Consider the following 27,691-nt stretch of genomic DNA (forward strand, 5'->3'; position numbering starts at 1 on the left):
CTGTCCATACTATTAGATTTCTTCATGCAAATAGTAAAGCTCTTGAACGATTAAAGTCTTAAGCTCTCGAAAGAAACATGAATGTCCAACTGAAGCAAAGTTTTATTGCGTTAAGAGAAAATAGTGAGCTGTTTGCAGATGAGTATAAATTTGCCTCCTTGGATAAATTGAATTAAATTAACCTCTTCCTTCTGTTCTGTAGGTGATTACGAGCCAATAACATTCCAAGTACCCTTGGATTTCATAACCGTTATTTCAAGATAGGGTGGTTAACACTTTGCTTATAGTATATGTTGTGTATAAATTCTATGTGAGTTCTTCTGGATAATTTTCCCGGTTGGAGGACGAAAAATCTGTTTCCAAAAGGGAAACCCCTGAGTTTCCGGAGAGGAAATATTATACTTAATGAGACCAGCTAACTCACATTGAAAAGCCCTGATAAAGATTATTTGAGTCCTAGACAGGATTCGAAACCAGATCATTCCAACTGGAGGGCATCGTCGCAACTGACTGCTCCAAAGAGACTCGATTATAAATCATGTGATCCGTAACAGAATTCATTACAATAATTCATATGAGCTAGACAGTATGCAGTTAATCAAGTCTACGAGTTAATCAACTCTAGCTATTGTAAAGATACTTACGCCAATTCTTGCTGCCGACACCATGCTGAAAACGGTCACTTGCAGCGGGCACATTGCACCAGGCAACACTTCCCTTTTGAAAATAATAATAATAATATCTTTTGAAATATATAATAATAAATATGTCCCAACAAGCAATGAAAATTCATTTATTATTGGAACCTTTCAATAATCCCATTCTCCTTCTAAGAATTACATACAGTTTTTAGCCTTCCCTACATTTCATTAAATGTATCCAAATTTTTATTTGTTCGAAAGCTCTAAAATAAAATAAATTACATAATTGGATCATAATCATTACTTGCGGTAACCAACAGACTGATAACAGCTACAGTAAGTTGTGTAAATTACGGCCAACTAAGACTGTGAGGCCAGTGTTTTAGGTCTTTGAATTGTGTGCATTAGTTCTGAGTGAGGGGGATGCTCACTTGCTTTACCTGAACATTCCAGAAAGAAGGTGAGCCACCAGAAATAATGGAGTGTTCACCTTCTGTAGCGATGGATAACTCGAGTTTCCAGCGTTTGTTCGAGCATTTGTACAAACTCTTGTTATTTACGAGTGTTATAATAGCTGAGATTTTCAGAATTAAGAAAAAGTGATCAGCATCAATTATTTGTTCGTTCGATACATCCAGTAACAGAATATTTAAGCCGATTAATTACAGTAACAACGTAATACCATTAATTGTTTCTCTTGCTAAGTAACTACTGTATCATGAAAGAAATAAAGCCATCGCGATTTCATGTGACGTTTCTAGGAGAGAGACGTGATAAAAATTGAAAAGCATAGAAGATCGAAGAGGAACTGAATAGCAATGCCACGATCACAAGGAACCCTCTACGAAGCTTGCAATATCTTACAAACCATGGGTAGGGAGGCGGACGTACTCACCATAAAATTTATTATTGTATTATTTACTTCAATTCTTATGTTCTCGTTGGCTGAGAGGATGAAGTGTCGCTCTCCAGCCAACATGCTGTTTATTCAAATCTCATGGTGCTCATGAAGATGTTTTCTGCGATATTTTAAATAGAAAATCATCGCCTTGCGTTGGACCACTGTCAGTTTTCCATTAAGTGGGGACTGGAATGCAGCAGTCTCCGTTCTCCATACACAGCAAAGGTATTAATGAGATATTACTTTTTAATTGGGATTCACATAGAATATACCGTTCACTTTAGTTTCTACTGCATTTCTGCATGCTCATGCAGTAGTTTATGTTAATTTCTTAATATTTAATGTCCTGAGGAGGTTGGGACTTATCGCGATGAAAGTATAGTGTAAAACGGAGTGTGTGATAAAGCATACTATAAAATCTCTCTAGTTACTGCTGTGGAACATCCGTAGACTAAAATGAAATTGAAATTTTTAGAGAAAAACTGAAAAGGGAAAACTTACAATGGCTGAATATCTGACTTACCCTGTATTAGCTCTGCTGAGAAATTCATCCTCACACCTCTGGAATGAGTGGAATTCATGTTTGATTTCAAAGTCTGTTTCCAGTTCTATCGATGTTACAGGTCTGGCCTGCAGAAAACGAAAATACGTTTTTAAGAAACAGTTTATTTCAATTAACTACTAATAAGCAGTATACTTCGAATATGCAACATCGGTAAGACAAGCGTACCCCCCCCCCTCTCTCTCTCTCTCTCTCTCTCTCTCTTAAACCTGTACCCAACCTTTCGTTGAACATAAAACGTTTGTTCAAACGTAATACCGAATATTACGTTTGAAACCAAATACCGAATAAGTAAAACTTATTCGGTATTTGGCATCGAGTTTGAGCGGTTAACCTTCTGACGATTTTGTAGCGTTTCACATGTTTCAAGGAAACCATGATCACATTTAAACTTTCTAGAATGAAAACCCTTTGTCTCGTTCCAAAGGACTCTCTGCATAGTGTCAAATAGCATGAGAAGCAAGGACGTACTTGTCGGATTCCAAAACTGCAATACAGTCTTGATGTTCTTGGATTCTAAAACTGCGGAACAGCTAGTCTGTCTGCGATAGCAAAGACGAAATAAGCGGGATACCTGACGGACGGACGCCTTGCAGAGAAAGAGGTAGTGATGTATACAAAGGATACTTTTGTAGATGATAAGAAGGAATACAGTTTCCGAGCTGTTTTTAAAGAGGTATATAAAGTGAATTTACTAAGAATCCTTACTGTTTGTTCGGAGGTTCCTTTAATTGAAATACTTTTCACATCGAATTGTAGTCTGGTCGAAGGATGATAATAACGTTTGAATGGAACTTTTGTTGTATCCATTATACATCATTAAACTTCTTTTAATTTTATTTAGTTCGCCTAAAAAAAGGGAATCTGAAGAACAGATTGTATAAGCTCTATGTACAAGACTCTTGATAATACCAATGGTCTGTGAAAAGTGATAGTATGAGCAGGAGTAAATGTATCTGCCAGTAAAGGTTGGTTTCCTGTAAATTCAGCATGACCTGTGCGATTTCGAAATATTAAATTATCCAAAAAAGGGTAGATTGGATTAAGGCAGAAGGGAAGTTATTGGATTCACGTTCAACAATGAACTTAACAATAAATAGTTTATTTAGTCGTAGGGATATTGCTGCGTATATTCAGTGAGGTTGATATTTGCAGATATTTAGTGTTAACGATCTTACTGCAGACTATAATATTTAGTCTTTAGTGTAGTTATTTGATTTTTTTTTTTTTTTTTTTTTAAGATTTTGGTTCCACTGTGATTGGCTATTTCCAGTTTGACAACTATTCGAAAGGATAATAATAATCACATTTTGGTGGATGATCTCATTAAATCGTTTATTTGGGACTTCTGTTAATAAACTGTAATACGATGAGTTTAAAAATTATATTTAGTCATTATGATAACATCTGTTGAAAACTTGTGTAGATTGATTATGTTAATTTAATTGTAAACTTAAACAGAGCAAAATTACGTCTACCCCGTATATGTTAAAACGGCTCGAGATTCAATTCCGGTGATAATGAATGATGAGCTAAACAACACTGGTATTATGATGTATACTAGTTTATGATGATATTCGCCGCTCATTTCCCTACCTTTCATTTAATTAATTTACTTCTATAATACTTTAACATAAATTAATTTCCTTTTTAAATTGTTTTGATTGGTATAAGAGAATTATCAAATTATTTAAGATTTACCTGCAATAAATGCACTTGGTCATCAACTATGCCCCACTCAATATCTCTTGGGGAAGAAAATTCCTCCACCACCTGAAAAAAACGTTGAGATCTCATATATAATACTTGACCTATGTCTAAGAAATAAATAATCTTCCATAAAACCATCAACATAAACTCTCAAAAGCTTTCAAAATATCAAAAAACCTGCAAAATTCAACAAAACATCAGAATTAAGCGATAGAATAAGATTTTTCTAAATTGACTTTTCTAATATTCGAGGTCTCAATTCTGATATCAGTGATGTGCACCTCGTTAACATTCAGAAATCCAAACCTGATACATTCTGCATCAGTGAACCTCCACTGGCATACTCAGCAATAAAATCTCACCTCAATTTTCTTCATTATATCTTTCATCATGCCTTTCGTAAGAAGGGCGAGACTAGCGCATTAGTTTGGTGTGACATCCCATGCCAAAGTTTGTCAGACCAGGAATTCTCTGCTTGTAATCTGCTTTGGCTGATGATTTCCTTACTTCACTTATCTTTATTTCTTCTTCTACTTCTCCCAATTCCGATCATTTCACCAACCTATTTGACTATTTATCACTGAAGGTTAATAAATGCAGTCCAATTACCCTAACAATTAGATAATTCATAGTGATTTCAACGTCCACAGTTCATATTGGCTTCCCTTCTCCAACTTTATAGCCCATCTGGAAAAGAAGTCGAGCTGGTTGCTGTCAGTAATGGTCGAACACAAATTATTCACCAAATGTCAGCTCTCTTCTTTGCAAGTGTAACCATGACCTTGTCCATGTCTCCTTTTCTACGGATCGCCCTTCTCCCACCCGTTCTCAGCGTTGTGTCTTATTACACTACAACGGTGCTAACTGAGATGACCTTCGGCACTTCTATGCGTCGTTTCCATTGTGTAATTGTTAATATTCTGATCCTAACACCTGCTCTGATTTAGTATTTTTTCTTGCTAGGATGAGTGCATTTATCCCCTAATCCAGTGTTTCTCAACCTTTTTGATGTCGCGGACCCCCTGTAGCAAATGTACTTCACCGTGGCCCCCATAACATCCAAAATGGAATTTTTTTATATATTTTACATACTATAAAGACGAAGTAATAAATTACAATTTTACAACACTAAATATGTCATTTATGACATTGCAATATTGTTATAAATGGAGATATTCGGAAGAATACGAACATATCAATTAGGCCAGGTGTAAACAACAGATGTGAGCAACATAATAAGATAAAGTTTAATTAAAATAAACTATCCCGCGGATCCCCTTTGAATTATTCGCGGATCCCAGGGGGGTCGGCGGACCACAGCTTGGGAAACACTGCCCTAATCCATTGACACTCTTATCTAAACGCTGGGGGTTTAGATGAGATTGTTTTAATACAACTTGAATTGCAGGATACGACTAATGGTTAAATTAAAGAACTCGAGCCTCTCACTTAGCTACAACTCGTAACTACTGCAGAAAAATCAGCAACAAATCCCAAAAGATAATGCAAGGACCAACTGCACTAAGTGTCTTTCTTGTTCAGATGGCATCCGAGCCTTTTGGTGGGAAGAAACTTCTGTCTCCTTCCATGTTTATGCCTCTCTCTCTCTCTCTCTCTCTCTCTCTCTCTATGATGGCACGATGGTAAAATATCCTAAAGATAAGAAATAGTGCTATAGATATCAAAGTAATAAAGCAGAAATTGCTCTGACAGCAGTACTCTCTCCAAGATAATGGACAAGATCATCAACAATCAATTGTTTCACAGCTTGGAGGCGTACCCAAATATTTAGTGATTAACAATATACATTATTCTGTCAATCTCGTTCACAACAGATTTCCTAGTCCACACTTTCCAATCCACCTCTGAAAGCAGTCTATGAAAAGGTTTGGTGAGGCTCAAGTATCGTTCTTGATAATTCGAGGGCATTTGATCGAGTTTGGGATCGTCGTCCTTCTTACTACGCTGTCATCATCTTATGGTATTTTTCCTGCCCTCTGTGACTGAATTGCCAACTTTCTCTCCTGTTGTACGTTAAGGATCGTGGTAGAGGGATTCATATCACTCAATTTGCCAATCAATGCTCGTGTTCTTCCCAAGTGTTCTGCGCTTTCACCTAGGCTATACCTCCTATAGAACAATGATATTCTCTCCCTGACATCGAGTGCTATTCATATGTTTGCTGATGACAGTACTCTCCGCTACTTTTTCTCATTTTCTAAACTTTGTGCTGCTCAAGAAAATAGCGAGTCGACATTTTCTTGAACCAATGTCTTGAACGCCAATCTGCTTGCCACTGTCAGGTTTGGTAAGGATAACTTGGTGAACGTTGATATCATCGAAACAGAGTCCTGTCTTATTTCCAGGAAGAAAGCCGATGCCTCACTCTCCCTTACTGTCACATCTAACCTATCTTGGCAAAAGTACATCACATGCATGGCCTCTTAGCCTCCAAAAAACTCGGTACTCGTTTTCATTCCAAACATAATTTTCTCCTGCTCAATTCCTCAAGTCCACCAAGGTTCTCTCTCAGAATGCTTGGTTGTATTCAGAAGTGAGAAATTCGCTTAACCGTTGATTCCAGAATCACCTTTTCCCATAGACGCTCTGTTTATGTTTATTTTATCGGTATTTCCATGAGAGCTGCTCCACTGAATGGCTGATAACATCCTTCACTTTCCTCTAGACATGTACGAACACGATCAGCTGCATATACAGTTCGAGTTCAACCTCGTTGAACCAACTTCTCATGTTTCGTTTTCATTCTCTATACCACTGTTCTTTGAAACGGTCTTTATACTGTTTTCCTCACCAAATTCAAATTTATCTCTTCTTTTTAATTCCTTACGTGTGATTGCTGTGTCAAACCTCTTGGCAGGGGACCTTTCGTGTATAGAACTAATATAAAATAATTAAGTAAATCACTTGTAAACTGAAATCACAAGTAGCTACAATCTTGGTCCAACTGATATCTCTCTCCAATTCATGTTGCAAAATAAAATTATTTAATACGAATCGAGATAAATAAGCGTTGGTACGTTTGGTAACACTTTTTGCTCTCATTGAAATTGATGCTAGCTATCAGTTGCATGGTTGGTCAAGTGGGTTACATATTCGCTCTCCAGCCAACGAACTGCGTGTTCGAATCCCACTTTGGGCAGGGTTGTTTGTGATGTCCTTCATTTATTCATACACATTCATACAGTATATATGCACTTTCCCAAGATGGACTAGGTCACCGTGGAGAAGTAGATCCAACCTCTGGTTGGTCTACTTCTCCATGAGTAAGTAGGCCATCTTCAGCAACGAGCGAGATCAGAGACCTCTAATGTCTCCATAACAAATTCCACTAAATGAGTTCAAGCGTTTTCAATTTAATATGAAGAGCGGGAATTTGTAGGGATTTCTTTCATAAAATACATTTATTTTGCACTAATAAAAGTCCATTATAGTTTTCTTTAATAGAATTTAATAAATAGAATTGTACTTTCGCTGGGACACGAACGTATTAAAGCATAACACACTACGAGTATCTACTCACACGAACAGCAACCCTTCCTAGACGCAAACTCTGATTTTCAGAAAGGCAACATTTTCCAGAATTCTCTTCTGTGGTTGAATCCTCTCTTGTTCCACCGCTCTCTGCAGAAAACGAACAAATAATAATCATTACGCTAATATTTCAGTGAAGAATGTCTTGAATGGCACATTTCTCCATAATATAATTAACTCATAACATGAATTTATTTAGTATTTCAAGAGGGGAACATCACCACTTATTAAAGTGGGATGCTACTGTTGTGGAGTAATATAATTTAATAAGCCAATCATTTTAAGGAATCATCAGCTGAAGAATGTCTAACTTCTTCAAGAATTATGATTTTAATCTCTTTTAATTGGTTCATTCCTCACCTCTTCTTCTTTCTTATAGATATCTACGGATATAATCGAGAAGTCAACGTACTAGAATATGTCCCAATTAATTTATTCTACATTATGATGCAAATGCAAGCATATTTTTCTCTGAAACTTTAAATCGCACGAATGAGAAATGTCAACTTTTTGTTTAGAATAAAACTTTGCAACCGAGAAATCTCTCTAAAATAAGCAAGACTTTTTTTCAACTTGTCATCCTTTATAGATTAGAAGCAATAGTTAGCTCGGCAGTTTTTAATCCATCGCTGTATTGAGTGGGAAATTTATCATAATTTTGATTAAATTATGGCTACATGTGGTAATAATCATAATAATAACGTGCATGATCATCAAGACTTAAATCAATGCTTAAAGCAGAAGTTCACTTGAATGTTTCCTTCTCAATTTACGGCATTTTTCCACTGCAGTGAACATCGGCTGCTGGAGGGAAACCTCACTTTCGAATGCTCAGAACTAATGAATAGTGAAACGATAAACTGCTTCATTAGCCATTTTATAACCTTTGACAACAGTGCATTAAATTCTTATGTGCCCAAAGTCTGCATTAAAACATATTTTTGAAATCTACATAAGAAACCTTATCAAACGATATATCATTTTTAGTGTTGTAGAGCAACAACAAAATTAACTTATTTTCTCCAGTAGCGTTCTAGAACATGTCAAGTAATATTTCAGTGAAATATTTAACTGAGAAGAACAGCTAAATATTACCAAAAGAAATAAATAAATACCAGAAATGTGAATTTTTATTGATGTCCTGCTTTGAAATACAATCATATGTAAAATTACGATAATCGTCTACACTTGCACAGAGAACAGAAGGAACTGTTGGGCCTCGATTCCGACTCCAAACTCGCACCGTGTAACAAAATGATATCAGTTTGTATTAGGAACACGATGTGACAACAATAATCTATCAAATCTGTGTGCGCTTCCTTTTAATGCACGATGGCTAGAGATCATAGTCATCTATCGGCATTCGAATGTGTAAACAAGCTGCCAACCGACTGTGTAATTTTTAAACTCCAATTAGTAATCACATTCACAGTTTTAGTAGTTTCCCCATCATATTTTACTTTTATGTTTAAAAGAAACATATGAGCTGAAATCTTTTGAAATTTCACAATTTATTTCAACCCCCAGTAAAAGGATACGCTTTATCTACAAGGTTACTCTTTTGCCTTAACAGAAATTAAAAGTAGTTCATCTTCCAAAGGTATTCATTTCATGCCTCAGATTACAAGATCATCAACTTGAAAATTACAAAGTCCAATATCAATTCACGACTGTGTTAATTTGAGGTCTGAAATAAATTGAAAATGTTTCATATTTGGTCTTTAAAACAGGAAATAGCTAAACCTTAGCCCAACTATTGATCTAATGTATATTAGGTTCACAACATATAGTGGATGGGATTTACGTGCAGAAAAATATGACAATTCATACGAAAACCTTACTCTTGATAAATAATAACTCACTAACGGGCAAATAACTCACTAACGGGCTGATGATGTAAATGTCACCGCCAAACCAATTAATCCTTCGTGTGATAAGGCTGATTCCCATAAAATGGGGATGAGGATGGTTTGTCCGTATTAGAAGTCGCCTCCGTTTTCCTAGACTCACTTCCTCCATACACTGCTCTATGATATCCGTCCAAAGCGAATTATGAAAGGAAATTAGCTTCCTCTCATAATTAGATTTATCCATACTTACTATATATAGTAGGTTACTCTTGTTGTCTGTTCCCACTTGTCTGCGCCCCTCTCTCTCTCTCTCTCTCTCTCTCTCTCTACCGTGAGCATCCTGATCAGCTATTCTTTAGATTAGCTGATTTATCTTGCTTGTTTATACTGACGCAACGTTTTGCTGTTCTGAACACCTGCTTAATGATATTATTCGTCAATTTGAGTCCTTCTTGATTTATCTTGCTGACTCTGGGTATACAGTCTGATATTGCTTTTCTACAACTACCCGTTGTTGACAATCTCTCATGCACTGCTAACATATCTGCCCTCCAAATTCTTATCCCATGTCACTGCTAAAGGCAAAGTCCTCAGCATGTCATAATTGCCTGGTTTTTAATTCCCTATGCCTTCCAACGGAAGTGTCTGAAAGTCTGGTGTTTTGTCATTGAAAGTGGTTTTGATGCTGTGAGCAGATCCAGCAGTCAGGAATGTGTTGTTCCCTCCATTACATGCTGTCACGGGTAATTATCTCTTAACATCTGTATAAATTCTATTTCCTGTGATAATTCTTCTTTTTAATCTCTGCTTCCATAGTTGAAATCCCCACAATTTCTCAACCTGAAGTTATCGGGTATATTTCCCAATTTATACCACTAACATTCTCCCTTATACTCCCTGTCCTACAGCAGTAAAGAACTCATCTTGTTGGTTTCTCCTTTAACTAGATAGTCTAAAATAAACTGTCCCTAGCACCTCCTGATGTTCTTCTATTATTTCGGCTTCAATTCTTCTGCTAATGATAGCAGAAAAATTGAGCTACATCCTTTGTATTATATTCCAATGAACGCATCACCCCACAGACAATCAAATTCTCACTAATGCCTGTAACTTCTGGCCAATTTGAACTATCCAAAGACAGAAACTCCACAAACTCTTCTCCCTTATTCCGTATACTTTTGGCATTAATATACATAGGTTATAGAAATATTTAATTTATAGAAAAATATTAAATGCAAAGCGTTGCCCAAAGAACACTGATGAGGTAGAACTTCACCAGTATTGTTGAATATGTAGTGCATTAATATTTCCACAGATTTCCATTTTCTTTCCCTGAATATATTTGGCTCACGAGCAATATTTTTTTCATCTGGCAAAAGATTCTGCTTGTAAATTACGAATATCAAAAAGAAGACGATAACAACAACAAGAACAACAAAGAATATACTAGTCATCCATACATCATATATAATTTACTAAAACACTCTTTCCAACTCACTTACCATCCAGCAGTATTGTTTTCTCTTTGAGCCCAATGCTTGTGTTCAGAATATGAAGTCGATTGTTGTCGCCTTCTCTCTTCAGAATTACTGTGTCTGGTTCAACAGCCGCAGAGACAACCGACTGGAAAAGAGAAAAATCGACAAATAAGAAACCAAATATATGGAATACTTTCCATAATTCGGACATGTTATGGTGAATATTTTTACTTAGAAGCTACCCACAGGTTTCTATAAACTCAAAGAACCTGAAATTTAATTGCAGTATACGGGAATATATATCATTATGTTTTCTCTGAGGAAAGTGAAATACAAAGAAGATACTTTGATTGGTTGCTGTCTAGGTACGATTTTCCCGATTGTATGCAGACAGCCTTTCATTGCCCGCTACATCACCGGAAGACCAGTTTAGGAATGGCTTCAGAGGCTGCTTCATATTCAGTTACAGATCTGAAACTCCTTGAAAATCCATCCAGAGAAATGGAAAGCATTCATCAGGAGATCAAATTAAGTCATTGAGGTGAAGTGATGAAGAACCACGAAAATATTGTGCTTTGCTATGAATTCCTGGAAACACTTACAACTGCGTTACATGACTCACCTCATACATATGAGAGAAGAATATTTAGGAAATAATTTTCAAAGAAATGCTTAAAGTGAAATTATTTTAATCTTTCTGAAAAGTTAAACTTCCCTCATTTTCAATGACGGAAGTTTAACTTTTCAGAAATAAATTTGCATTCAGATATGAAAAAAATGTGACCGAAATGAAAGTTTAAAATAAATCTAGTGAGTAATCGGTTTTCCCCCTGTAAATCGTTCTTAGGGACCAAATTAACCAAGTCAACAACTTAATAATATCCAACACGATTCTCTGTAATTTTCATTTAATAACCTCACAATTTTTTCCTAGACTCTTGGAATACCACTTTCTAAAGTTATTCCAATTACACCTTGCTATTGTTAATCATACACTAGGAGAAATTGACGAGATACAATGAACATTTCTTTGAACACTACTGTTTAATTTTGGATAAGTGCTAGTAAATACAACAAACAACACAAGAAAGAAAGTAAGGTTACCTCTCCCAATCCATAATTTGCTGTAATGGTGATCACTGAAGGGTTACTCGTAACAGGATCGCAGGTAAACATAACTCCTGACACTTCGCACGGCGCCATTTCCTGAATTACCACAGCCATAGGAGTGTTGATCAACTGGCCATTTCTTCTACAGTGAGAAAAAGGCTTTCAGAAAAACAGTTTTGTTTCGATTTTAAACATACGTCATGTAATAAAATTAGTTTTGAAAATGCCACTTTAGAAACAGGTCATCTGAGAAGAATTAAACTGGATATCTCGAAACATTTAAGATGTTTCAATGGAAGCTGTCACACGTGTGACTAATCTGAGTGTTTTGCGTCAGACGGTATTTGTTTATGTATTCTAAGACGAACTGGCTCAGAAATAATCATCATCAAATGTAATTAAATTTTATTACATAAAGGAATATGCTGGAATATGATTGTGGATGCCTGAGGTATGTGTTTAATGCATCTGTAGCCTGTAACATTTTGTATTCTCTTTTACAAATACAACCATAGGTCGTAAAGATGACTTTACCCAGTGGCAAAAGGGTGTCATTGTTTTTGTCCGAGAAAATGGACATTTATTGCAAGAGGCTGCGAAGTTTGCTGGAGTGTCTGAATCCACAGTCAGCCTCTTCTATTTACAGTGGAAGAAGTACGGAAGATATCACCTTAGGCCGTGCAACTTAGGTAGAAGCTCAATGATGAACAAATCGCGATCGCATGCCTATGGGACGACTAGCAACAGCTGAACGTTTCCAGACTCGTCAAGAACTGCTTCAACAGTAAAATGCTAGGCCTGATAAAACCAGTTTCAGAACGAACGCTACAAGAACTGCATGGGTTAGGCATTTTCGGTCGTGTTGCCCGGATACGTCCTCAGTTAACAACCGTCCAGAAGAAAAATCGCCTTGCTTGGGATCTATAAGCCCAAGCAAGGCGATTCATCTCTCTTACGTTCATGCCTTTTAAGCAAAACAGTATCGTCACTGGACCATTGACCAGTGGAGACGAGACGAACAATATGGTTTGATGAATCCAGGTTCAGCTTGTATTCCAGTGATAGCTGCTCCAGGGTCATGCGGAAGGCTGGATTAGCATTTACTCCTATGTCTCAAGTCATTGTTTTTGTCCGAGAACATGGACATTTATTGCAAGAGGCTACGAAGTGATGATGAGCAAAGCGTTGTGCAAAACGGAAGGTGGCAGTGTCATCTTTTGGAGAAGGGCGTATTTCAAGTGGTGAAGTTGGCCCATTCATTGGGGTGCCCAATCGCATAACATTCGTTGATTATCTGACACGTTTATAGAATGAAGTATTGCGATTTGTACAGTTTTTGAAACAAGAAGGACAGATAGTGGATCCTGAGTTTCAAGATGATACTTGTAGTGTCTATCGAGCTAGAATTGTGCTGGATTGGTATGCAGAACACGAGAAAGAAGTTCCTCATCTCAATTGGCCACCCAATTCACCTGATATGAATGTTAGTGAAAAAAAATCCGGGATATGTTAGACGGGACCATAAAAAAGAAACATAAAGATCCTGGAAATTTGGCAGAATTAAGGAATCTTTTAACATGGAGTGGAATAAACTTGACATGCATGTGATAATTAGTCATATTGAGAGAATATAGTGTCTGGTGGTCATATAACTCCATATTAAGGAATAAAGTTTACATTCCATAATTTTTTGGTGTATTTATTTTTCCCTGCTGTTAGTGAGGCTCGAATATACCGTCTAGTACACAGGATGAACATGATATAATTACTTTTCAACTGAAAGTAAGTTAATCAGCATCAAAAGCAGAAAGCGTAGTTTTTAATCCAGCAAACTCAGAATTTTCAGCTTAAAAAAAAAATAAATAAATAACAGAACCAGATGAAGATAAAGCCGCTCGGCTTAAGAATACGCAGGAGCAACTTTAATTGCTCCTGCAGTAACTTCAGCTAATCCAAACCTGACAAACTCTCTCTCTCTCTCTCTCTCTCTCACTGATAAAATTATTCAAGTACCCAAAAGTTAATTCACTACTGCGCAGTGTACAGTTAAACCAATCAGCAGTTGGCATACACCATTATCCAAAATCTATATAAATATATAATATATAATATATTTAATATATAATGTATAATATGTAATCTATGTCATTTTAAATTTACATAAAAATTCATAAATTTTTAGTTTTTTCCAAGAGCAAATTTGGCTGGAGGTTTGAAGATGATGCTCCACTTTGTAACATTTGTAAATGGAAATTGAGAAAAAAAAAAAAAAAAAAACCTGAAAATTAGCTTTAGTGGTCTTCATTTGCATATATATGAGAAAAAGTTAGCACACAGTTAATGAATGACGTCATGGAAATGATGAAGCACAAACGAATTCTATATTTGGCCATTATTTGTTTATTGTCTAGTGTGTGAATGTCACACAAATAATGAATAAGCATCCTAATATCCTTGCTGGCCTGACTTTGTGACTAGAGATTTATTTTTAAGGTACTTTCTAGATATTCGCGACATATTATTATTATTTGACACCTCCAGGGAGTCCAAAGACTCATCGAGGGAGAGTGTGTCAACAGCATCGAACGATCGGTCTCCTTCCAACTACTAACCGCGCTCAAACTTACTTAACTGAGCCATTAGTAGCAGAGGCTCTGCCAATCGACCAACCTTTGCCGGCATATGTATTTGAGATTCTTGTGATATGAAAAGCTGAGAAATATCGAATGTTACGAATATTGAATTGTAACCTACACAGTGTTTTTTATAATATATCTGTAATATAGTAAGTTTGTGCTTAACTTAATATTCCGTGCCAGAAATCCTAGAGGAATTGTAAAATATTATATAAGGTCTATTGAATAAGGTGCCAATCGTAGATATGAAACAGCAGACCTACCTTTTGTATTCGATGGCAACTACGGAAAACTGAGATGCCCAACATTTCTTTACGGATTCAATAACCTAAGGGAACAACAAAGAAATCGATTGTCTGTTTTACCTATTTGTTTTACTATATCTCCTAAGTACTATGTTTATTTTAAATTCTTCCAGTATCTTTTTAAGCCTTTTTTTTCTGTTCTTAGCTTTTTTAATTCGTATCCTTATTTTTATTAATTTTTCCTTTTATTCTTATATTATCGCATATCCCTTATATGTCATATATTTCATATGGATTATGAAATATGTGAAACAATCATTATAAAATATTTTAAAATCATTATATAATTCTTATATGCAATGCACATAAGATCTGATGCATTGCAAAACATAAAAATATCATCAGCTTCTGATTTATCACAAGTGTTTAGCAAATAATTCTAATTACATTGGTCATTCCTTTTATTCCGAGAAAAGTCTCCATCTGTCCAGCACATGATAAGTCTTCACTGTCTTCGTCTGAAATTAGAAATAATAAAAAGGAAGTTAATTTCCTGCAACAGTTAATGCTTTTCGCAAGACAACTAACTAGTACGTAGTAATTTCGGTGCATAAGCAATCAGCCAATAATCCAGGAATAAAATAAAGTATTCCTTCAAGAAATATTGGTTATAGTCCCATTTCTCCGATACTGTCTTGACTGTATAGAAACAGAAATATGACTTATCTTACACAGTATTAGAATACAATAAAGTAAGAGAGAGAGAGGTCTATAGCTTAGCGTGTACAATAATGCTATTGGAGTAAAAAAAAAACCTACATTCGGATCCCATCCCTTATATGATGACTCAAACGACCTTTCTAAGGGTTTTCAGCAGAAGGTAACATTTCATACGCTGCAGTGGTAACGACAACTCCCAAGGAAGCAGTAATTAATTCAATTTTTATTTTACCCTTCTCGGAAATTCGGATTTTTCATCCTTCGAGACGGACAAACTGGTCAGAGAACACACACAATTGGCAAACATAGCAGACATTGTTCGTCCTGTCATAGTAGGTGACCATGAAGGGCATTTAGTTGACTGGGATGAACCTTTGAGCCCAATCATTTAAGGGAAGGATTATGTAAAGTATTAATCAAAGGACTTTAGTTGGAATGGGGCCGAAACCGAGAAAGAGAGTGGGTGTGGGGGAAACCACTCATTTGAAAATCTCCAAGACTAACGGATAAACAGATATTCTTAATACATGTAAATTGTGCAAATTTTCTATTAATTACCTGCAATGATACAATTCATCTGGATAAGAGAAATTAGCCAATACCCCCAAACTAGCTGTATACAAGGCAGCGTTCAAGTAATTGTAATTTATGGATTTGAGAGTTGAGTAAGAAATATAACAGTTGATCGAAAAATAGAGACTCTGATCCGAGAATACTGAGAAGTTAGTTGAGTGAACGAATGGCATCAATGGCAGAATCATATTAAAAACGAAGATATGAAGAAACTTGATATTGTCAGCATTCAAAAACGTGTGAACAGAAATAATCAAAAGTGTTGTAGTTAATCCTAAGAGAATGGGGGAGAAAAAACTTCAGCAAAACAGACTTTTGATACCACTCTGCCTGAAAAAAGACCCAGAGGAAGACTAAAATACTGGTGGACTGATTCAATCAGAAGTGTCAATAGAAACTGGATGTTAAATATGACAAAACTGAAGTACTCCAAGTTATAGACAATCGAAGACAACTGTTGAAAGGAGATTAATAATAATATAGACTTCATCGTGACAGCACTGTCACATACTTTACGACAAATTTAACAAAGCACTTAGAAAATGTAGCGTAACAATTCGTAAAGTCTACCAGAGCAGACTTTAGCTTTCTCTGACCGAGGTGGCTGCTGTGGGTATGTAGTGCAAGGAACAAGAGTGTCTCACACATGTTCAATCACATTTAAGTCTGTGAAGTGATGACCACGATAATCGTTGGATATCTTCAGTCTCAAGATACTTGAGACTGAAGTATTTGTACTTGAAGTACTTGAGACTCTTCCACCACTTGAGCTCTGCAAGCAGTGACATTTTATGCACGAAAAGAACATGTGAGTCAATCCGCATTCCTGCAAAGCCGCTCACAAGACTCAAGGATCTGGTAGCTCTGCGCATTTATGGTATCCTTATCAAATACACGAATAAGCGGTATGGCACTTAATCGTTATTGGTCCAATACGTAAATACTGCCTCCACCTAAGTATCCATTTGTAAGCAAAAACGGGATTCATTAGAGAACAGAACTGTATCACTTTTTTGTTAAGACTCCAAATCATATGACATGGCACAGTTTCGACACGCTCTGCAGTAATATGTGATTAGTTGGATGCATACCACTGGCTTCTTTGCATGCAGTCGACTTGAACTGAGCCTTCTTAACACAATCTTCGTTAGGAAATGTTTTCGTCTGTTTGTAGCAAACTCAAGCAACAGACATTTGGTGAAGGACATCGTCGGTTCGTTTAGTCTGTGACGGCTTCAAGTCCCTCCAATGAGTCCTTTTAGGATAACAAGTCACTTAAATGAATAAAAGATTCATCTGCACAATAATGACATGCTATCCTGAAGGATGCGGATACCCACTGCAAGCAAAAAAAAGTAAAATAAATAAAGCGGAAATGAAGTGATGTGGTCGTTTTTATAGGTGAATAATTTGCATGCGAGATTGCCTATTACATTTCATGTTCGTCTTCGAGGACACTGTTAAAAATAAAATATTCATGAATAACATCATAAGGAAATTGATTATGATAACGATAATGCTATGAGTCATTTGCATGTTGAATGATGTCTTGTGATATACTCACCAACAGCAGAGGACCTGACAGCAAATTTCGTCGTAGCTACATTCTTTCCAAATACTTCTTCAAGTTGTCCCTTTATAGCTTTTACCACAGGGACTGGCATTTCACTTGAACTCATCGTATGCATCATCCTATGGGATAAAACACATTTCTCTGAAAAAAGAAGCCTTTAGCTGGATTAAATAAAAGAAAATCTAGCATTAATTTAATTTTTCGATTTATTTAATGCTAAAAAGCAGTTGCCACATCTGTTAGAATGCTAGTCATTCCCGCCAGGAAATATTCGTTAATCCGTTGTTCTGCTCAATTAACAAAAGAAAAAATATCCATAAAACACTTTACCGCTTTCTTAATAGAAATTCATTGCAAACAAGAAGAATATAGAAAATCATGTTAGTATGTTTGTTATTGAAAATGTTTAGGTTTAATTTCATAATAAACATCAATTTAATATGAAATTAAATTGTTTCTATTTTTTCATTTATTTATTTGTATTTATTTCTTTTTACAGTTATGAAAAGAAACATGAACTTCCAGATCTGATATAATTTTAACAGTATTATTAACAGCATTTATCGATCAAATAATATCCCATTATTATATAATGAATAAAAGTAAAATATCGATGTTAAAAATAAAATACCTTGCAGAAGCAGATTTTGGATTTCCTGAAATCTTTCCACTGGAAAATAAGAAATGATCAAATTAATCGGTAAAAATCTCGCCTAATAAGACATAACATTATCAAATGAACAAGTGTGTTCTGTTTGGAACTTTACTAGAAACTTTAAACTATGAATGTCAGTTATTGGCGAATAAGGAACCCAAGCCGAAGACAGAACTTCTGTCTGTGAAATTCCTTAATTTTTTTTATTTTATTTTATATATATATATATATATATATATTCGACTGATGTGCAGTTTTTGTTGTTCTGCACATCCTACAACGAATTCCTTTTAAAATTCAAAGGCATTTATGGGATTCGTTACAAATGAAGATTCCCCAACTTACCAAGCAACGTTTCCAACTTCCTCGATCATATCTTTCAGATCCTTTGCGAACATTTCATACGCTGCAGTGGTAACGACAACTCCCTTGGGCACTGTGAACTTCGGAAGAAAAACAATTCGGATAAAAATGAGTGTCATTATCGACATCTTTTAATTTTGCTTCATACACTTTTCACACGACGTATAATTTTTAACAAAGAAAACTGATTTTATCACAAGCAACAATTAATTAATAAGAAATAAGCTGATACGTACATAATTGTCCACGTGACTGATTTCTGATAACTTTGCCAAGGAAGCTCCCTTACCACCTGAAAGTTCTTGTGAATGACACTGGGGATCAGTAAATTTCACAACTAATTGAGATGCTGATGAATCTGAAAATATGAGAAAATCATATATTTTAAAGTTTTCTTTTAAACAATTTTGTTTTGTTTTTCCTAGTTAACTGAGTGTTTTTGCATTCGAAAAGTAGCCCGAACACGTAGGTCATTTAGTACTTTCATTACACTTTTCTGTATGCTTGGTCAGATGAAAGGATACTATAGTAAAGTTTTGTTATATGTTATTGGAAAATCGCTCGTGTAATCACTGTATAATGAAAAAGCAGTCCAGTGAGGTTTTTCCAATCCGTTACATAGTTGTCAAACGACGTAAGCATTCGGAAAGAAAGTTCGGAAAGTTTTGCTAAGGTTAATCGCAGAATCTTAAATCCACCATTCGTTTTCGGCCATTCGTTTTTTCAAGACGGAAATATGGATGGCATTTAAAAGAAAGCTTACTGTCCAGTGTCATCTCCATCCAGGAAGCTGCCTCCCATGGATCTCTACCTCAGATGCGCAGTAAAAAAAAGAAGATGATGAATCTCTAATCCCTTCTATCTCGCAGTCGTTATCTTATGTCTATACATATGTGTGCTCACGAGACCGATTTGCCTATTTTTTGTTTTTTAGGAATAAAAACCCCTTCCCTGCCGCACGAGACTGGATAACTCACCTGATTGAAAACAGCTGATAAAGATACCTCAGGTCATAGGTACGATTCGAATCCTGGTCTTTCCAACCAAAGGACTCACCTATTCTAATTGAGCTACAGAGGCTCCACAAGAAAGTGTGAACATTAAGCTTTCACATGAAAGGGAGTCCAACACCGAAAGGTTAGACGACGATTAGCTGTATAAACAGTGTTGTATTATAGAAGATTACTTACTGTGTTTGTCAACATACGAATAGAGTGTACCATACTTGTAATTACCTTGGCACTGGCTCTCTCTCTCTCTCTCTCTCTCTCTCTCTCTCTCTCTCTCTCTCTCTCACTTGAAATATATTAAGACATCTGCAAACGAATATTATTTGAGAGATTGATATCAAATGTTATAATCCGCATATTTTGCATTGTTATGGCAACTTTGGCAAATGTGAAGTAACTCTTATATGTAAATTTTGTTCGTAAAAGATTATTAAGAAGCACTGAACTTGTTGAATTTTCTTTGTGAATGATATCCATGACAGTATTGTAACATTTCGGAAGTCTAGGACTGATGAAAAACATCGTACACTCCACACAACCAATGTTAAGTGTGTGATGTGGCGGCCGGTAAAAATTTTAAGTGGGGGTGCTGCACATACAAAATAAAAAAAAAATTTTTTTAAATCTTTCTTTCCTAATCAGTAACCAATTTATTAATAAATAAATTTACATATTAACAAATTGCTTTATTAAAAATATTTCACCCTCACCACAAACAAACACCAATAATAAAAGTTTCGTATCTCACAGAAATAACATACGATACACTGCCCAAACGAGCAGTGTCGTAATGACTTGTAACGTGCAATCACAAGCGCAAACGAATATCGGCAAGTGTGACTGCGATTGGTCGAACATGATAATTCCGACACTGCATTAGATCGCACTGCATTTGTTTCGTAATCTAAAGCGTTAACCGAACAATTCCAATTATTAACTATTCAATCAATGTCGAAACATAAGCTGTAACCTTTAACATGTTGTATTGCATTTATAGAATGTTGCAAGCATTGTTATTATTTATAAACACAAACAAAATTTAAATTTTTCATTTTTTCCTTGGGGGAGATGCTGCAGTGTCGCAGTGCTTATGTACGGGCCGCCACTGAGTGTGTGTGCGCGTCAAACTAATAAAAATAACAATATCATATATATATCCAACAATAATCAAGTTCGTTATTTTGTCCCCTTGAATATCGCTGTGGTTTTGAATTACAGCCGAAACAAATAAGACTATGAAGCCATATATTATGTCTGTTAATTGTGTATGTTCTGAAGAAAAACTGGAGTTTCCAGGAGATTAAAAAAGAAAAACTTATTAAAGATCTTCGCACCATTGAAGCTATTCTATATATCAGACATAATATATTTTCCTCATAATCATAGCAGATTAGCTTAATATGATTCACGATAAACCAGTGCTATTTCTGTTTTGGTTTAGCAAAGGTCTTATACCATAAGAAATCTTTCATCAATCAGACTAAAAATTTATGTGAAATAATGCGAAATAGTTTACAATTATATTACTGAACGAACCTGTTTTTAGTAGACTCCTCTGCAAAAGATGTTTCCTCACGCAGTGGGGGAAGACACTATAAAAATAAAATAAGTAAAAGGGATATACTCTGTACTTAAACTATAAACACACAATTTCCTTAAAATTATCAGTGCAGAAGAGTTTAAATCAAGATCTTCAAATTACTAGGTGAGGTGGTACTTAATCAGAAGTATGTCCATCCCATTCCAATCAGATTCCAAATGGGAGTGCAAACGATACCACCATGGGAAGTTGGAAGATAATTTTTACATGCTTTCACCTTGCTGAATAAAGAGGAATTTCGCGGAATGGACTGGGAAAAGCTATAAAAATGTGGTAGATAACCTATATATTGTCTGCGAGATCACTCATAAAGAGGGAAAGGCTATGATACCCTTAGAGTGCACAGATCTAAAAATATCACTGATATGGATGATACATTTCATTCCCTAAACTCCTGGGTAGCTCAGTGGAAGTAGCGTTTGCACTCTTCAGTGCTTGACCCCCCCCCCCCCCCGGAAGGAAGATCTAGGTTCGAAGATTTTCTAAGCCTTGGTTCGACCGGTTCCCCAGTTAGTCGAGCTCTAACACGGTGGGGAGGGTTTTTTCTCCGGGGAACTCGGGTTTTTCGTCCCATATACTCAAAAAAATCGACCTTAGAACCCACACTTTCTCAGACAATATATAGTGTTTGGATTAAGGACCACGAGATGGCGTCACTTTTAGCATTTTTTTTTCTATTAGGTCATTGTAAATGATCCAAACAGAAATAAAAAAAACGCACTTCAGTATTAAACAAAGGAGAAGTACCATGAATGGTGTAGTGGAATAAAACTTAGTAATTAAATAATGATCAGATCATAACTGTGTGTAACGAAAAAAAAAATAAATGCTAAAAAGTCAGCAGTACTTTTACGTTCTCGAAATACACAATAGTGTATAACTGGAATTCACCGCTTACCTGGACGTCATCAACTGTATTAGAGGAAATCTCATGAGAAGATTTGCAAAATGTGTTTGGGGAATCGTGAATTGCAGCATGATCTTCTCTGGAACATCGTGTGATTTCTTACAAAAATAACAAACCCCGGATGAAATATGCTTTCATCTCCGATAGATACACACAGAACTGGAACAACCTTTTAAACTGTATAGCTATTTAGCTATATAATTTCAGGTTTGAAAACGTAATGATAGTCTTAAATGTCGGTAATATTTTTATAACAAATAAATAAATTGAGTTACTAATATTTCGCTAGGTTTCAAAGCACAAATTACAACTGTGGTTCGACACAGTACTCAATTAGATTGTTGCAGAATCAGTTCAAATTGTAACCTAAAAGAGAATTGAGTTCTATTAAGCGGCCCTCTATGGGGGAAGGGAGGATAAAGGTTATTTCATAGAGGTGAAGGTAAATGTGATATCAGAATGACAGTTTCTCAGATCTTATGCAAATTAAGCCAGCCGTATTTACTAAATTTAGGCGTGATGTTTCTTAGCTGATGCTCATTCTAAAAAACAGTTTCTCAGAGCCGCGGCCATCGTGACCTCGACATTTAATTCTGCGTGATGGTGTATCCAAACGCAGAGAATGATCTCTCAATCTTGCCTTGACAGATTATCACTAACGTAATTCTTGTGTTTATTGAGTGGGATGTTAACATATCTTCCAATATGTTCAAAGTAGGATAAGGGCAGATAAATGAACGGCATATACTGCACAATGTGCGATAGCAAGAAGGCTGTCTTTAACTTTCTTTTCAGATGTACTCCTGATATAGGGAATGAAACAGTTTTGCTCTGACATTTTGTCTCAGGTGTAGGAGATTAGGGGCATGCAACCTTTTGTCTATTTTCTGGAGTTTGTACTCATGATGAAAAACGTGCCTAGATGATAACTGAGTTCGGAGACAAGCGATGTGTCATTAGAACAATAGCCATTGGTGTAGTGTAAGTGTTTACACATACTCATGTAACACTTGACTTCAGTCTTTTTTTATGAATGTGTTTTTGGAGGTCGACTCTTTAAATGCACTAAAATGCATTTAATGTATCAAGACCAATAAGGTTAAGAAATTCTCTCAGTAGGTTTCCATTGTAGTATTTCTAGATCCTTTACATATCTTTTACGAATTTTTATACATATACATTTTGTGAATAAACATTTGGAAGTAAAACCATAGAGACTGATTCCTCCAAATAATTCTTTATTCCATGATATTTCATATAATATGTAGGGGTAACTCAATAATCGCACTTTAATTATACTCGCTCATTACACCATGCTGAATACGTTCATATAAATTCTAATTAGTGGGCGTGTTTACAAAGTGCAAGTTCGTAGATACGACGTGTATAGATCAAAAACCACATTTACTAACTTATAAATTAAAAAAATAATAATAATAAAGTTTTGTTACGTTACTCCACTGACAGATTACTGTATGACAGTCTCTCCACTTACCCTTTCACCATCACTCCTTGACCAGTAATAGAATTTAATCGGAGTGTAACTTGATCCACACTTTGCTGAAGAGTCTGATTACATTTTGATTCAGGAATAAGATCGTGGCGTTTAACAGTCATTTCGTAACATCTCTTCCCTTAAAAGACAGAAGTACGTAAGATCAGCAAAATATAGCACCGAATACCAGTGGTCGAACTTCAGCAGACTGTAAAATTTTATAATCGGCTAAATAAATATGTATTAAAACATAAATCTTGAACTTCTTCGATAAACACACGTTTGTTTCGGACTGTCGGTAGCATCTTGAATCTATCCGGTATAACAAAATGTATTGTTTAGAATGAAACTACTATTAGCATATTTATAGATTATTACATATCAAACAGGTGGATAATTTAGGATATCCAGATTATCATTTTTTTAAATGAAGATTAAAATGCACGCACACACATTAAATTTTAAAAATTACTAAACAGAAAGGTGTAATTGCTTAATATATTTAAACTATTTCTAGCGGAAGACGCACAAGAATAAGATTACACAATTTTCCTAAATGAGCTAGTCTTTGTTGAAGTGAATCATTGACGATGAAAATGTAACGATGCCAATTTCACAAATGAGTTTATTGGGAAAATTGGGAAAATCCCTGTTTTGTTAAATCGCAAAGTAAATGGAAAAAGTTTGCGATTACTTAAGTAATGAATTTTGTTCAAAAAAACATCTAGAAATCCAAAGTCAGTATTCGCTGACATTGGATTAGATTTTGAACAGAATAAAAGAGGATAGAAAGATTTAAAAATGCTAAAAAGGAAAACGATTTCTTGGATTTCTCGGGAGCGAATTCAAAGTGGAACTGAACAGCTGCAAAGAAATAAAGAAGTTGTAAAGAAGGACCAAAGAAAAACTCTGATATGTATCACTTAAGAACTATTTTTGATGAAGAGTTTTGCTAATTAAACAGACTTAATTTGTAAAAACAAATGTAAAAAAAAACTGTAATTTTTTAATTTCAAAAAATTTGTAAAAAGAAATGTTTATTTATCATAAGTCCAAACATAAGCAGATCATTTCTAAACATGGAACTACCTCATGGAATTGAAAGTAACGTGACTTTAGAGAACAAAATGGAGACGATAGAATTCATGCCCAAGGACTATACTACTCGTTTCGAAATTTTAAAAATTACTTATCTTTTACAAATGCGGCTTGTGTAACAATAAAGAAGAAATCCAGTGACTATAATTTTCCTTTATCTCTCTCTCTATATATCTATCTATTCATTGAACTTCATAAAATATAAATAATACATAATGCACGAAAGATCATAACTTTACCTGCACTGAAATAACCTTGACAAACCGTAAATGTTCCGTTCTTCTTGGTTGTTTTCAAAACACATTTGCGAATGGGATACATGCAACTGTCCGACTGCAGGACAGACCCAAATCTCAGGCTGAAAATAAAACGAAGAGAAAATTATTTCGGAAAAATTGGTCAAGGATGTTAACTTCCTCTGAACGACTTAAAAACAATAAAAATAACATCGGAATATTTCTTTTGGTTAATGTTAGATAACATTAATATAGATTTTTGAAAAATATTTCTTCCGCACTAGATTGATATTTATTTTGAATAAACTGCAGTAGGAAATTTACGAAAAAATATCGTTCAAGTTAAAGTCGTTATATCTAACTATTTATATCTCATGCAAATATCTTATTTTCATGCTATAGCATCATGTTTTAGAAGTATAAGGAGGTATAACGCATTAATATTTTCAGGAAGCAAATATATTAAAAGTATTATTTATTTCATTTCAGTTCGATACTGAACTAGATCAATGATGGCGTTGCTGACCGAATATACTGAACAGATTGTCTGCCAGAATCACATGATTAAGTTAACGAATATGGCGTTGTAGAAAATAATTTCCAATTTCTACCTCTAAAAATTCTGTTCTAAATCTGAAAATGTCAGATGGTAAAAAATGTAGCTGGAAGCTAATGTTATTATGATGGAGTATAATATTATTTGTAATAGATAAAAATCTGAATTTATTCTCTCGATGACTGAATGTTTGAATGGGTTAAATCTTTATTTACTTTCGCACTGACAAAGCTAATATTACGTTAGAAAAATATTATTTTTTAAGTTATTTAATAAACTTCTCTTTTTAACCGTATGTATAGATATTATAAATTATTGTAATAATGTTACACGAACAGTGAAGCTTAAAATGAATGTTACGAAATGTTAAATTCTATTGTCTAATAGCTTCTCGTTTGTTTGAGCTGTCAATTTTGAAAATTTATGATGTTACTTCTATGAAAAAATTGAAATTGGTTATTAAATTCCTTATATAAGATAGACTAGAAACGTTTTGAATTGATGACCTGAATAGCACTGTCAAAAATCAGATAATAAAAAACATCGAGTACATCCGACAAATTGTAATCGATATGGAGTAGATACTAATTGTTGACCCACTGAACGTTTCTAGTTTTTTTTTGTTTGTTTGTTTTTTTTAAGCAGGGATTTCCCTCCTGGAAACTCAGCTTTTTAACCCCACAATCGAAAAAGCAATCGTATAACGTACGCTATTTCAGGCGAAATATTCATGTTAAAAATTCAAAGCTACTAAATGGAATCGCTTGTCTGCCACAATCTCTCTCTCTCTCTCTCTCTCTCTCTCTCTCTCTCTCTCTCTCTTGGAATATCCTTGAGCTCGCTATTGGTGATGGCTGAAAAGTGAAGTTGGGCTGCCAAATGTCTTCAAAAAGTTAGACAAAGATCGTAAAAGCAGTTTTCCCTATTTATTCATTTAGGAGGATTTGTCTGTTTTTTGTCTAACGTAAATATCATATTTATTTATAATTTGCGCCTTATGTCATTTCGATTGCAAAACACTGAATTCGATAGGTGAAATAATGCGGTCTGTTCTAGAAAGTTACTATTATCTTTATTATAGTGATATCACTGTAATATGATGGAGCTTCTTACCTCTTAACTAGTCCAGGGAGACTCACTTCACCAATATGCACGACGCTGCCATTCTGCAGAACAAATTTAATAAAAAATTAGCGAATTTTCTGATTAACTTGATTACCTGATTAACGCCAATGAAACAAAAATATAATTAACTGCTCATATTAATTCAATGACAGGATTAGCTTCGTCCTTCAGACTTCATTGGGTGCAAATATACATAGGAAGTACAGATAAAATATTAGAAACAGAGTAACTCCTACCATTCTAAAAAACAGGATTGTCATTATTTGAAACTATTCCAATTTGGCACTGCTGATCGAATGTGTACGGGGCTCGGTTACCCATGGCTGATTAACAGTCTGATGAGTGTAATGTCCGTTATTATTTGTAAGATTCTGGGTTTCCTTTCTTTGCTTCTGTATGTTTGCACACGATGAATTCCTGGCATGAAAGACGAAACCACTAACTTAATAATAATAAAACGTAATTATATATATATTTTTTTTGTTTGTTTATGGGGACGAAAAACACAAGTTTCCGGGTGAAAAAAATCCCCTACCTCGGTATGAGACCGGCTAACTCACCTTTCGTCAAATGAGACTAGATGACGGGAATCGAACAAGGTCATTCTGAATAAAGGGCTTCGTCTATACCGAATGAGCTACGGAGACTAAGGTCCAAAGTAATTACCAGATAAGAATCAACAGTCCTTATGTATTCAATGGAGATGAGAGGACCCAATGATGTCCATTAGAACAATCCCCATACCAGGACAGTGACACTACCGTCATGTTTCCGGCAACAAGTTTGGTTGGCTGGAAAAAACAGGCTGAGTAGTCATAGTAATTTGGCTTCTGAGTATGTTATTAATATGAATTAAATGCTCGGTCTTCATAGAATTCAACGACTTCTACTATTCAACTATTTTTATGCCGCTCTGTTACCTGACTAAATGAAAGTAAAATTTTAAAAATGTTAAAAGATGTGAGCAATCCAGATTGTTTTTCTAGATGACATGCTTCTAATTTAAAATCATTAAAAATCTAAGTTAGCGTCTTATTTAATTACGATCCCATGTGTTATTGAACATCAATACATACTACATTACTGCTACTACAA

General features: G+C 35.2%; 1 protein-coding gene across 3 annotated transcripts in view; it reads right to left on the reverse strand.

Moving 5' to 3' along the window:
* The window catches only part of LOC150093568 (uncharacterized), a 133,998-nt gene that overhangs the window by 53,107 nt on the left and 53,200 nt on the right, over positions 1–27,691 (reverse strand). For all 3 annotated transcript variants that reach the window (XR_016550310.1, XM_090412811.1, XM_090412810.1), the window contains exons 8-23: positions 26,585–26,637; positions 24,919–25,037; positions 23,582–23,720; positions 21,116–21,171; positions 18,806–18,927; positions 18,552–18,649; positions 18,183–18,221; positions 17,543–17,670; positions 15,133–15,203; positions 14,704–14,768; positions 11,799–11,946; positions 10,719–10,839; positions 7,356–7,456; positions 3,806–3,877; positions 2,066–2,172; positions 645–717 (exon numbers count right to left, since the gene is read on the reverse strand). Coding sequence is in view for 2 of the 3 variants with exons in the window: in XM_090412811.1 (XP_090268937.1) it covers positions 645–717; positions 2,066–2,172; positions 3,806–3,877; positions 7,356–7,456; positions 10,719–10,839; positions 11,799–11,946; positions 14,704–14,768; positions 15,133–15,203; positions 17,543–17,670; positions 18,183–18,221; positions 18,552–18,649; positions 18,806–18,927; positions 21,116–21,171; positions 23,582–23,720; positions 24,919–25,037; positions 26,585–26,637 (1,512 nt within the window). In the remaining variant the exon portion in view is untranslated. The remainder of the gene's footprint in view (positions 1–644; positions 718–2,065; positions 2,173–3,805; positions 3,878–7,355; positions 7,457–10,718; positions 10,840–11,798; positions 11,947–14,703; positions 14,769–15,132; positions 15,204–17,542; positions 17,671–18,182; positions 18,222–18,551; positions 18,650–18,805; positions 18,928–21,115; positions 21,172–23,581; positions 23,721–24,918; positions 25,038–26,584; positions 26,638–27,691) is intronic.

This window comes from Typopeltis vanoorti, chromosome 23 (genome assembly GCF_054136105.1).
Source record: "Typopeltis vanoorti isolate ZY-2024b chromosome 23, IOZ_Tvanoo_1.0, whole genome shotgun sequence".
Classification (NCBI taxonomy): Eukaryota; Metazoa; Arthropoda; class Arachnida; order Uropygi; family Thelyphonidae; genus Typopeltis; species Typopeltis vanoorti.